This window comes from Phacochoerus africanus, chromosome 12 (genome assembly GCF_016906955.1).
Source record: "Phacochoerus africanus isolate WHEZ1 chromosome 12, ROS_Pafr_v1, whole genome shotgun sequence".
NCBI lineage: Eukaryota > Metazoa > Chordata > Mammalia > Artiodactyla > Suidae > Phacochoerus > Phacochoerus africanus.
The window spans coordinates 26,044,219-26,057,802 of NC_062555.1; the positions used below are offsets into that span (position 1 = coordinate 26,044,219).

At 39.9% G+C, this 13,584-nt stretch overlaps 1 protein-coding gene across 2 annotated transcripts in view; it reads right to left on the reverse strand.

Annotated features, from left to right (window-relative positions):
* DENND1B (DENN domain containing 1B) overlaps positions 1-13,584 on the reverse strand; it is a 245,761-nt gene that overhangs the window by 139,944 nt on the left and 92,233 nt on the right. For both annotated transcript variants that reach the window (XM_047755321.1, XM_047755320.1), the window contains exons 4-5: positions 5,094-5,143; positions 2,402-2,521 (exon numbers count right to left, since the gene is read on the reverse strand). In XM_047755321.1, the coding sequence (XP_047611277.1) occupies positions 2,402-2,521; positions 5,094-5,143 (170 nt within the window). The remainder of the gene's footprint in view (positions 1-2,401; positions 2,522-5,093; positions 5,144-13,584) is intronic.

Here is a 13,584-nt window from a genome sequence, read left to right on the forward strand (position 1 = left end):
AACTAACAAAAATACAAGGAATATTTATTTTTAAAATATATATATGTGTGTGTATGTATGTGTGTGTGTATATATATATATGTATATATATGTATATTAAATGACCAGTAATGCTTATTGTGAAAGGTTTTCTCTATTGGCAAAGATGACTTTTACTTGTGTATTTTTATTACATGAATATAGTAGAATCATTTTTTCTGCAACTAAAACTATTCGTAACTCAGATTCGTAGAACACCCAAGTAGTCTTCCACACATACAAGTTTGAGAACCACACAAAAATAACTTCATTATTGCAACTGCTCTAGAATCTGCTTCCTACAAATTAATGGCAACTGGTTTGGAGATATGAACACTATACTAATCTTTTAATCACTTAGCAAATAGTTATAGTTCATAATTTTGTTAAATATTTGAAGTCATGATGGCTTCCCCTAATTTCAACAGAAATTTCTAAGACCGTTTATTCTACAAGCACACCTACAGGAACTATTGTGAAATGTAATAACTATTCGCTAACTGATAATAGCTTCAATGTATTCAAAGCATATGAAGAGATCAAAACAATGAGAAAGGTTTAGACTTTTTAATTATGAGCATCAGGAACTCACTTTGGAGGCAGTGAGGTAAGCTATAGAATACAGACCGAAATATTACAGAAAATGACGTCTATAACTTACTCGCAAATGGGCTGGCAAAAAGAATGTAATAAGAGAAAGAGACACACCGAGAATTTGCTGTGCATGTACACTGAGAGAGTGGAGGAGAGGAGGGAGAAACAAAATCATGTTAACTACTGTGACTTTAGGGCATGCGCAGACATTATTCTTGAAACTCTTCTGCAAATTTGATTTTCTTTAACGAAAAGATTTGAAAATTCATGGAGGAAAATTAGCTCGTACAGCTCCAGTCTTTCTGTTAAGAGAAACTTGTCTTGGGCAGCCCTTGAATGAAACACAATAAAAGAAGATGACCCACCCACTTTCCACACCATTCCTCCCACTCCCACTGTTCAAACAAGTGGCTTCAAATGAGAAGAATCAGCCTACAGCTTGAAGGGAAACCCACTTCTGAGTAACACAGAAGTTTAAAATACAATGGTTCCAAAAAAGTTGTGCTTAAAGAAAGAAAAAAAAAAAGGCACACCTATGTTCTGTTACTTACAAATATTCTCAGGAAATTTACAGCTTAACCCTCAGGGAATGCTAGGAAGGTAGCTAAACAGCAAATGAACAGAGCAGATATCAATTTTACACCCGCGTTTTCTTGTAATACTTTAACACTTCCAAACGCATCCACGGCATTTGGAGGTTCCCAGGCTGCAGGTCAAGTCGGAGCTATAGCGATCAGCCTACACCACAGCCACAGCAACACCAGCTATGAGCTGCGTTTGAGGCCTACACCGCAGCTCATGGCCACTCTGGATCCTTAACCCACTGAGCAAGGCCAGGGATTGAACCCATGTTCTCATGGATACTAGTCAGGTTCGTTACCGCTGAGCCACAAACCGGGAACACCCTACCTTAATTATTAAAATTAACGTTCTCTCTTTTCCTATAAACATTTCTAGAGAATCTAGCTTGACCAATATTTGCATTATCATCACAGTATAGAGTCCTGTTCTCACAGACCACATCGACATCTCTGAGTCATCAGGACATAAAAAGGGCAGCTAACTTTCAGGACCCTTCCTTCTCAGCATCACAACTCAAACCCAAGGTCCACACACAGACGTGCTCTCAGCTGTCTGCTGAGTCAGGGCTGACCAGTCAGGGATGGTGGCAGCGGGACGGACTTGTGACACAGACACTGCTGCTCAGCTCTAGCTCATGATGCTGGGAGAGCGAGACCAGCTCTAGCAAAGGCAACGAGAAATAAGAACTTAATGCAAAGTTTCACTGAAATTTATAAGGTCAGAAACATCTTCTCAAATTTTTAAAAATACCATTTGGTCTAATAAAACACCTCTCAACACTTCTGTCCAGAATCGCCAGTTTGCAACCTTTGCCTTAAGCCAAAAATTCACTTTCAAAAACCCCAGTTCTGCGACAGTGATAGGAAAGAGCACATATTAATATAATCGAATTTTTTGCATCCTATTTATGTGAAACATACATTATTTGAACTCATATCTTAATTCTTCAAAAGTAAACCCACACAAATGAATCCTTAAAAGAGTCAATTCTTTGAAGAAAAATTCTACTGTACTGGTAAATCTTTAAACCTAGCTGATGCTACATATAGAAAGTGAATAAAATTATTTTTCAGCTTAGTTGGATTTAGAGAAAACAAGTTAAAGAATATATAAGCATATCTTTAAGCATCTCAAGCATAACAAAGTACAAAAGAAAGACAGCTAGTTCACTGTGCATCTGACTTTATTTTCTACTGCAAATACTCACCTAAGGATGCATAAGCAAATTTTGCCTCCTGATGCGAGTCGGCAGAATCCAAACCTCTGTTTACTTTCAATGTCTGTCAGTACAAAGGCAAAGTGCTGTCCAACTTGATTCTGAGATACCCTGAAATACAGTAATTTATGACATTTTAGCCTTGTGTGAGAATTGTCTAAAGAAAAGTCAAAGCAAGAACACATTTGTACGTGGCATTGTTTTTGCCCTTCTGATCAGGTGGTTCTCAAAGCTAGAATGATGTTTTAAAACTAAAATGAGGGTGGAACGTGTAAACTAAGTCATGAATCAAGAACCAAATTAAGCCATAATGCCTGGTAAACTGAGCAATCCAGCATGTGCTAAGCCCTTACGAGGGAATCACATGCTTAAAAGTACTTATCAAATATTCCATAAATTCTGAAAATACAACGAAATGGAACAGTGAGAGTGACAGTCTGCTGTCCTGCATCCTCTCTTCTCCTGGTGGCTCTAAGACTGCTTAGACTGCAAAGTGTGTTGCTTCAGAATCTACTGGCAGCCACCACCTTTTCTGTTAACGTTGCTTTTTCTGCTGACATCTTCACCCAATAAAGTACCATACAAATTACTACTGGCATTTTTTTTTTTTTTTAGCATTGTCTCCTAGAGCTACCTATATAAACTTCCAGGTACAAAATAAGAACCCCATTTCTATAGAAGAGCTTTCTACAAAGAATTTTAGCCAATGTTCAATGAAGTACCACACGACCATCATATGTATCACACTGCCATGTAAGGTGCAGTATTGTTGCCGAAACAGTGGCAGCGGAAAGAGACAAGCGGCACTCGGAGATGTGGAACGGCCAGGTTTATTCAGTGCCAGTGCCGGCTCAGAGGATCTGCCTCCAGAGTCTGAGCACCAGGTCTTTGTTCTGGGTGTAGCTTTCATAGAATACAGCCCGCCCTCCCGCTTCCCCCAGCAGACAGTGTTCCTGCCTAAGAAGCTGAGTAAACAAGATTACAGAAAAGAAACGGATAAGCAATGCTTGGAGCACGGCTAGCAGAGCTGCTAGCAAGGACATAAGGCAGGTAGTCGCTACAAGATGACAAGAAGGGTGGCTTGGGGGGAGCAGAGCCGCTGCCAGGCATGTAGCTGCCTCTTCAGTAGCGGGGGTGTGGGGGTTGTTTCTGTAGTTAAAACTCTTACTTCGGGGTCAATCATTACGAGTCTTTATTACTATTTAAAACATACAGGAGCTCCCGCTGGGACACAACAGGATCAGCAGAGTCTTGGGAGCACTGGGACGTGGGTTCCTTTGGCACAGTGGATTAAGGATCCAGTGTTGCTGCAGCTGTGGCTTGGGTTGCTACTGCAGCTCAGATCTGATCCCTGACCCAGGAGCTCCATAAGCCACAGGGTGGCCAAAAATGAAAAGAAATAATAAAATAAAACAAATACATATCCTGTTACTGGCCATAATCTTGCCATTAGACAACAATAACTGGGCATCTGCGGCCTCGTCCCAAAATAAAACTTCCATGACACCTAAATTTTGGCATTGAAATAGCCAAAGGAATTATGTAAAAAGAAATGCTATTTACTCCTGCTGCACCACTACTACAAACCATTTTCTGTTGTCAGGAAATACTGCATTTTAAATGCTAAACATTTAACAAAGACACTTATGGGGACAATTTATTAAATATTTTCACAAACGTCAAGAACAGCCTCTAGTGATTGATACGCCCTCTAAACCCCAATGTTCACAATTTACTCTCATAGCGTCTTTTCCTTTATTTTGCCTTTGTTATTAATTTGGAATCTGCAACATTATCGGACACAACTGATTCCCCAGGAAAGAGGTAAAACAAGGGGTATCACTCAGCAGCAACACTTATTAGCATCAATTAGCCCATCATCCAAAAGGCTTTGTCTTTAACACTGTAAAATTGCAGACTTTTTCTCATCTTTACTTGTAGAAAAATAGTTTTCTAAAATAAATTTTCTTTTAAAATCCCCTCACAGCATCCTCTTAAAAAAACTGCTAACAGGGTGTGAAAAATCACATGAAAAACAGTAAATGATCTGTTTTTATGTTCAAAGGGCTATATATTCTGTGACAGTCCAACTACACACAGGTAATGCTCTATTCATTCAGTATTTGTTCAGGAAAAAAAACAAACATAATGAGATTTTTCAAAACTGCTAGGTAAGAGGGTTTCCTGCAGCCTTCCGTAATATTGCACTATTTCTATAAAGCTATTCTTGGGAGACAACCAGCCATGAGTTTTACAATCTCACACAGATGGTCTTTTCAATCAGGGTGAAGTGAGAGAGAAACGAAGATATATACATCTAATTTTAAAAGACACAATTCTAAGGCTCTGATAAAAGACATATTACCATGTTGGTTTTTTTTTTTTTTTCCCTCCTGTTAGTGCTTTCAGTCTGTACCTGAAGGACAAAAGGAAGAAATGGACCCTTAAGGCTAATCCTAACTGACCAAAGTGGAGAAAACAGAAGATATAATGATTTAAAAGCCTTCTTCATTTCAAGCATTATTTTTTTTTTAAAGATTTTTATTTAATTTTGAACCTCTAGTCTTTTTGGTTAGAAGCAGTGGGGAAAGTACATTTCGTTTTATAAAGAAAACACACATAACAATTTTAAAGTGCTCACTATGATGGGCTAAGTTTATTTTAAAGGATGGACATACTGTACCTTTCCACGTCAAAGGGGAAACAGAACTTTGGCACAGTCTGGAGTACTTCCTACAAATGCAAATTTAAAAAAAAAAAAAAAGAGTTAAGAATATTTTTAAAGATGCAGGTAGACATTTTTTAGGAGGGGAAAAAAAAAGTTTGTTTTTTTTTTTTCCTTAAGAAAAATAGCACAGGATCCTAGACTAAAATAATTGATTATTAAAAAGGAATTAAGTGTGTGCTTTGGCAGATTGCACTGACAATGCCACGGAAGCCCCAGGAGGGAAAGGCCTGGCCTGAAGGGTATTAACACTCCTCACTTCCCCGCTGGGATTCCCTTCAACAAGGCCATATGGATTTTACAAGGAGCCCCGCACCATATGGGCAAGCTGCTTCTGCTGCTACTTGTACCACAGACTAGCCACAGGGACTTCTGACAGATCCTGGCTCAAAAATATAAATGTTGTTTCAATTAAAATGCAGGCAGAGAAAAGGGAATGAAGTTGGCAGCAGAATGAATGACTGAGAGGTATAACAACGCTACGTGTCCCACAGTAAAATGATTCAAAAAAAAAAAAAGAAAGAAAGAAAGAAAGAAAAAAAAGGATGTTCTACAGCTAAAGAAACACATTTTTGTGTTGAACTCGGTAAATACAACAGTGGTAGCACCAAGTTTTATCCCAAATAACACTCTTGAAGAAATGTGTATCTGAAAACAAGGTTTTATGTGTAAAGCAACGTGGACTGTATTCTCTGCACTTTTATCTTAGAATTGCCTAATATGAAAATCGACGTTTTAATTAAGCATAGAAAATAATCTTACTGACCTTGAAACCTGCAGTGATTTTATAGTCATTATAAAATAATTTTTAAAGCTTTTAAAAATCATAATCATTAACATGTATCACAAAATGCAAGTGATACACCAGCCATTTGGCAAAAAAAAAAAAAAAGAAAAGCTTTTGTTATAAATGAAAAACAACTTGGAATTAACTCTTATTATAAAGGTAAACTTCAGAATTGAGGATAATGCTATCATACAAGTTCAAAGCCAGGTGATGTTACAAAACAAAACAGATTAATGAGGATCCTGCACATTAAAAAGAAAAAAGAGCAAATTATCTTGATGCAGTAGTCACCCCCTGCCAAAAAAAAAATAAGTAAGTTAGTAAGCTACTACCTCTTTACCAATAAAACAGTAAAACTTACATTCAGGGCAATTATCAATTTTGAATATTTAAACCCTAAACAGAAACATGGTATTGAGTGTTTTAAAAGCAGAACTTCTCGTGTTCTTTGAAAAGGTAGACTGAAATAAGATATCAATGAAAAATAAAACATTGTAAAATTCCAATGTCAACAGCTAAGAAAGCTTCAAGAGCCTCAAGTTCCTGAAGCTGAAAGAAAAACATCATATAAAAAAGTGATCTTCTATCTTTAGGGCAGGGTACCCCAGCTTGCTCATGAACATGTATCTTTATAGGTGTGAGCCCAAAACCCTATGTTTGGAAAAAACTGACAATGTTTTATTAAATGTAACTGAAAGAGCTGCTAAACCTGAAATAACTGAAATTGCCTGCACTGAAAACAGTTCACTACAAAGAAGAACAGTTCATCTGATCATTGCTAATTCTTAGCTGGTGCCGCAGAATGGGAACCATTTCCCATGTTTACAACACACATGAAATACTATTTAGAGACTCCCCTGCAAAGCTGTTCCCACCATTTCTCCAACAATAAAGATACATATTCAAAACCATTGTCTGCTTCCAAGTATAGCCAAACTGGTAATACATTTCCCATCAGTTTTAAGTCTCCAATGAAGAATGCTTCCCAGTGAGTTGCTCCCTCGTTCACACCCTCCCCTCCCTCCTTCCACAAGCAACACACTTGTGCACAACAGCCTCGGCCCGCTCCCCAACTGGCAGCAGCATCCCTCAGGGGACACGTCTTTAAACCTCCGCACTCTTTAAAATTCAACCAGCCAGCAGGTCTATAGACTAGTGTATAAACAGTATAGACAAAAAAATCCTCTCTCAGCTTATGTCAGTGACAAAGCAGCTCAGCAGTTGACTGTTTCTCCCCTGACAGTATAAGCTGGGTTTACACAGATCAATGGCTGCAAGTCCTACCTAGCTCCCAGGGCTCGGTTTTCTTCCTTAATTACAGGTGCTATTCAAACTGAGGTTAAAAAAGAAGAGAGAGAGAGGAGGAGGGTCAAAGGGAGGAATAAGATACATGCAAGTAGCTTTTTTGATCCTTTAAACAATGATGTTAATTGAAAATCATACTTTTTAATTTATTAGAGGTGTTCATAAAGTCTGGTATTTCCACCACCCAGTGTTCTTAATCAGACATGCACACACTTCTCGACTGGCATCCTTAGATTATGTGAAAGGTTTAAGACAATACTCTTCAAAAGTTATGTTTCTCCAGTTTTTACAGGCTTTTGTTTTTATGAAATACCCAACTAATTTCCTCAGGCAAGAAAAATTATTTGGGTTCTCAAAATCCTCTTAATTCTCTAAAATATTTTATTTTCATTCAAAAAGAACACGCTGACTTAACATGTCATATGTTAAAAACAAGTAACAAAAAGAAAGAGATAGACTATAAAATTATGAAGTGCAAAACCCAAGGGGCAATAACACATATCTCTGCATATGCCCTAAAAACAACACATTTAAATAGAAAATATATAAATGACCAAAACGAGGACTGATGAAAATGTATACACATTGTGGGGTTTTTTATTCCTACATCCCAAATCTGTACGAAGGAACATTATGATCAAATTGATTCTGGAAGAGAGAAAAGAGTACAACTGCTAGTGTTAAGAGGTTTCCTTGAGCAGGATAAATTGATTAAACATGAGAGGAAAGGAGCACTGAAAAATCTACTTTTTTAAAAAAGCTGAAATGTGTCAAGGTGGGCTCCTGATAAAAGTTCAGCCACTACAAAGGCCTCAGAATGTGTCTGAGGAAAATCTGAGAGGAAAGGGTACACCTCTGCTACTATCAGTCCCTGGGTCCCTCTCCCTCCTCTCCCTCCTCCCCTCCCCCTCCCTCCTCCTCCTTGACGGCCCCTCCCCCACCCTGCACTGAAACCCTCCTGTTCCCTGAGGTCCAAATAGTCTCCTCCACATTCAGTAAAGGAGAATCAGTCCCTGTGTCCTTCCTCCTCCTCCCCCTCATCCTCCTCAACTGCCCCTCCCCATTCTGCACTGAAAACCTCCTGTTCCCTGAGGTCCAAATATTATTCTCCTCCACATCCAATAAAGAAGAATCAGTCCCTGTGTCCTCCCCCCACCCTCTCTTCCTCCTCCCCCCCCTCCTCCCCCCCGTCCTCCTCCTCCTCCTCCTCCTCCTCGACCGCCCCTCCCCCCCTCTGCACGGAACCCCTCCTGTTCCCTGAGGGCCCCTACATGCCTCTTCTCCACACTCAGCTAAGGTACACATGCCTAGGCAGCCTCAATGGCACCCATGCATTCAACTACAGCTACCAAATATCTCTGTCTCATAGTCTAGATATTTCTGTGAACTGAAGGACTGTACTTCTAACTACTTTCTAGTATCAATTTCTGAAGGTTCTTCAGACACCTCAAATTCAGAATGAATAAAGCTGAAGTCACCCTCTTGGTTTTCTACCCCCTATCAGCTAGAACAGCAGCACAATTGCCCAGTTACCCAAACCTCGCACAAGGTAGCTACCTAGACCTCTCTCCGTCCCGACCCCCATATACGCTCAATCATTCATCACGTTCTTAATTCAATTTCACAACTATTTTGCTCCAAGGTTCTCAATGGGAAGGCAGGAGGAATTGGAAGGAAGATAAGAAGGCCCAAGAATCAAGACATAGCTGATTGCCTACGCTAGGTGTCCTGGTTCAGAGCATCTCTAAATAAGGAACAAGACTAACTGAGTCGGCTAAGGGTGCTTGTTGTATGCAAGCAGTGGTCATTCTCGCACTGCAAGAAGTGATGAGCTAACTTGTCCGGGGACGGACTCGACATCCTCCTCAAGGCCCAGGAGTCTCTCTTCCTCCCACTCTGCTGTCCTGAGGTGGTGGCTTTGTCCTCGGCCACCTCTACTCGTGGTCACAAAAGAGCTGCCCGAGCTCAGCGCACATGAAGACACTGCAGTGTCCTGTGAAAAGCTTCCTGTGAGGCTCCTCGTAGGAGTGAGGAAACCTTCTTGGAGTAGCTGAGACCACTGTGGGACTGCTCACGTGGGTTTTTACTTTTATATACTATTTCAGTTAGAAATGAAGTTCTCTTTCTTCCTTCAATTAGAGAAAGCACTGTAAATCTGTGAGTTCTGACACTGAACTGTTTAGACTGTTAGCTCTGATCAAGCTACTTTTCACTATTAAAAATTAAGAATTAATTTTTATTGTTGGAAGATTTAAATAACGGCCATGAAGTTATTTACACTTACAAATATATTTCTGCTATAAAAAGAACTGCACTGTTGAAATGCCAATTCCAAGGACTGTGGTCCTGGGTGTATCGGTCTTAGGTAATGAGACCTCTGAGTCAACATTAGCTTAATCTAAAGCCAATGAAATCATTGTACAACTATAAATGTAATAAATTCATTGAGTAATAAAAAATTTTTTTTAAAAAAAGCCAATGCAAAAGCCTGGACGCAAGACAGGGGAGACTGACATAACCAAAAATACATATACTTACAATTTAATAGGTGGTGTACTTGGCAAATAAAAAGGAATAATAATTTCCTTCATTAATTTAAGATAAAGAGAAGAATTTTTTGTGTGTGCATCTTTTTAGAGTCGCACCCATGGCATATGGAGGCTTCCAGGCTAGGGGTCAGTTTGGAGCTAAAGCTGCTGGCCTACACCACAGCCACAGCAATGCCAGATCCTCAACCCACTAAGACAAGGAATCGAACCTGCATCCTCATGGATACTAGCCGGGTTCGTTAATCACTGAGCCACAACAGGAACTCTAAGAATTTTAAAGGCATGAAAGCATGTATGTATATATATGGGTTTCCAAAGTTTTTATCATCAAAAAATTACTACAAACTACCTTCAAATTTTTGAAGAAAAAAAAACTTTTTATCCCTAGGTTAACACTAACTTTTAATCAATGATATGAATAACCATTATCCCACTCCATCTAAGAAAAAGCCACCTAGGAGCGCTCCCATTTTCTCCTCTAATAACCACAAAACCTCCCGCTATATATTTACTCTTTGCCTCACTCGTCTCTATTTTAACTAATAACATTTTCTATCAAAGGAAATACCCATATAATAAAATAGAGCATTGTCTGTAATGTTTATTTGCATTGTAGATACCACGGTACCTAAAAATGAATTTCAAACAGTCATTTAAATCAAGATAAATGGAATTAAGATAACGAGAAAAATGCTTCAATTTTTAGCCAGTCCACTGATCCCTACCATGACTCCAACCTAGATGCAAGATGCTGTGAAGAGTAAAGGAAACAGGATTACTAATTTTCAGGATGAAGAGGAGACCCTAGAAAACAGGCACATGCACCGGTGCAGGCGGCAAATCCCAGTGGTCAGTGCAGAAGGCTCTGGAGTCCAGGGGTAACACTCAGACATGGCTGTTCCACCTACCAGCTATGTGCTCCAGTTCCCTCCTCTAGAAAATGCGTGAAAAAACAGCATCTATCTCGTAGGATTAAGTAAGGATTTATTTGAGGATTTATATGAGGCTTAAGTTAAAAATCCATGTAAAATGATTAGACAATGTCAGGCACATAAACCCCCTTAACAACTGTTAACTCTTACTAATTACTGATTTGTTTTAAGAACCCTTGAGTGCCGTATGAATTCAAACTAAGATATTTATTTAACAACTATTTACTGAATCACTACGATAGTTAAAGGTCCTGTGTCCAGTGACCTATGCTAAAATGTTAACAGCCTGAGATAAAAAAATGATGAAAAATATCATACTGAATAATTTATCTGCCTCCCTGGAAGATGTTTAACTATTTAATTAATATGGGTGCACATGGGTATAGATACAGATTTGAATATATTCAACTACTTCTGCTTAATCAAACACCAAAGAAGTGAACTCTGCTATTGCTGCAAAATCACACACTGTGCACATGTGATGATTTCAGTACATACAGGAGCTCACTCTGGGCTATCAGACTGGCCACTTCTTTGTATTAAAAATATCTTCCAAGAGTTTTGCCAAGAGACATTTTTCATTTAAGGGAGGGTTTGTAAATGAAATTCCTTTTTCAAGTACATATTTATCAATCCACTTAATAAAGAGTGATTACCACGTCTACAGGAGGCTCTGGCCAGCGTGAGGAATGGAAGTATTTCCTGCGTCCTTGCACCACTTCAAAGGGGCCTTTCCTTCCACTGTCCTGGGTAAGGCACTGGCAGAGGTGCCTTAGGAAACACGTCCTCTTTCCACCACTGCCCTCTATTACTGGACTGTGTTTCCTCTTTCCTTTAATTCTGAGTCACTCTGTCTTTGTTCTTTGTTAACATTTATTTTATATTCTCCCCCAGTCTTGTATACTGCCAGGCTCTTGATACGCTTTGCTTCTCTTATTCTTCAGACCTCGATCATGTGCAATCCTTCTGTCATGATAGTCATGTGAATGCTCTGATTCACAGGGTAAGTCATACAGTAAATTTTGTATTTTTGTGTAATGGATGAGAAACAAGGATATGACATGTTCCAGAGAAATAAATTACAATTACTCCTCCCCTTTTTTTTATTCTGCCTTGAACCTAATTCACAATTATGTTTGAACTGCTTAATTTCCCCTAGATAGTGAATCCTGGGATAAACCAGATAGGAATCTAGTTTGTCTCATACTTTGGGAAACAACAGAACCTTCCGTTTTAGGGACCCTACACTTTAGGGTGTTTGAAAAATGTATCTTTAGGAGTTCCCGACATGGCGCAGCGGAAATGAATTTGACTAGGAACCATGAGGTTTTGGGTTCGAACCCTGGCCTCGCTCAGTGGGTTAAGGATCCGGCATTGCCGTGAGCTGTGGCACAGGTCGCAGATGTGGCTCAGATCTGGTGTTGCTGTGTCTGTGGTGTAGGCCAGCAGCTGTAGCTCTGATTAGACCCCCTAGCCTGGGAACCTCCATATGCGGCAGATGCAGCCCTAAAAAGAGAAAAAAAAAGAAAAAGAAAAATGTATCTTTAGGTGGCCATTACTCTGAGGGCAACAGTACACTTAATAACGATTTCTCTAGGCCCTGAAGGACCTGGGGTCTAAGATCACCTAGAAGTGAGAACCATGGTATCTTTTAAAAGACCGATTGTCTACTTACTGATGTGGAGGCTTCACCTTGAAGAATTAAATTATAATTACACAATTATAAAATTCAACCTGTTCTATGAAGACTATTTAAACAGGCATGAGTTCTAATCAGAATTAACTCATATTTACAAACTCGACATGAACTTATTTATACAAATAATTAAGATGTTTACATATATTCATTCAGCAAATATTTAATGTGTGAATAGCCATCACAGCCTATCACAATGTAATGTAATACGGGCACTGGTGGGAAAATGAAAAACAGCAGGGAGCCTAAAAAACCATGTCAACCAAATTGAGGAGGGTAGCACAGTCCAATTCTGGAGAAGCGCAGTCCAAGTCCCAGGGGAGAAGGCTTTCCAAAGAGAGGAGGAGGAGGCTACAGAATGAGGAGACGGAGGCAGAGGGGAGGTCAGGGTGGCCTTCCCAGGACAGGAAAGAATATTATAAGGTCCAGAAGGCTCCGGAGATGAGAAAGAACATGCACCAAGTTTGAGGAGGTGAGAAGAGAATGTGGCTTGAGAAAGCAGCAGGGGACTGATCCTAGCAGAAGGCCTTTCAGCCAATTAGGAAGCTGAAGACATGGCGCAGAGAGTAGGGAAACCACGCCTGCCAGTGCCCAGAGCACTGGACACCTCTCTCCTCAGCGCAACTACCAACGGCCACGCCTTTTACTCTCAAAAGTGTCCAAGTTCTAATTTACTGTAACAGAAATCAGAACGAGGCATCCTGGGGCTGTGGAGCGGGTTGGCAGGCACGGGAGACAGCCAGGAAGCATCACGAGGGAACTTCCTGGAGTGACAGAAACGGTCAATATCTTGAAAGGAATGTGTGTTACACAGACCTAAGCATCTGTCAAAACTCTCCTCACTCTACACTTGAGATCGGCATGGCCCCGTACACAGATCAGCAGTGAAAAAATCAAGAAGTAACTCAGTTTGGACCATAAATCATGATCACCCTTCCCAAGAGAAAGAGGGACGCTCTGAGGGTTTAAAGCAAGGGAGGGACGACTGGGTCTGAATTTAGATCACTCTGGCTCTAGTGTGTAGGATGGGCTTTAAAAGGACGAGACTGAAGGCTGGAAAATCGGGTAGAATAATCGAGATGAGTGCTTGTAGCCTAAAGTTAGACAGCTGCAGGAAGAATTCAGAGAAGGCACGAAATTAAGATATAAACAGGAGTAAAAGAGAGGTGGCAGGGGAGGC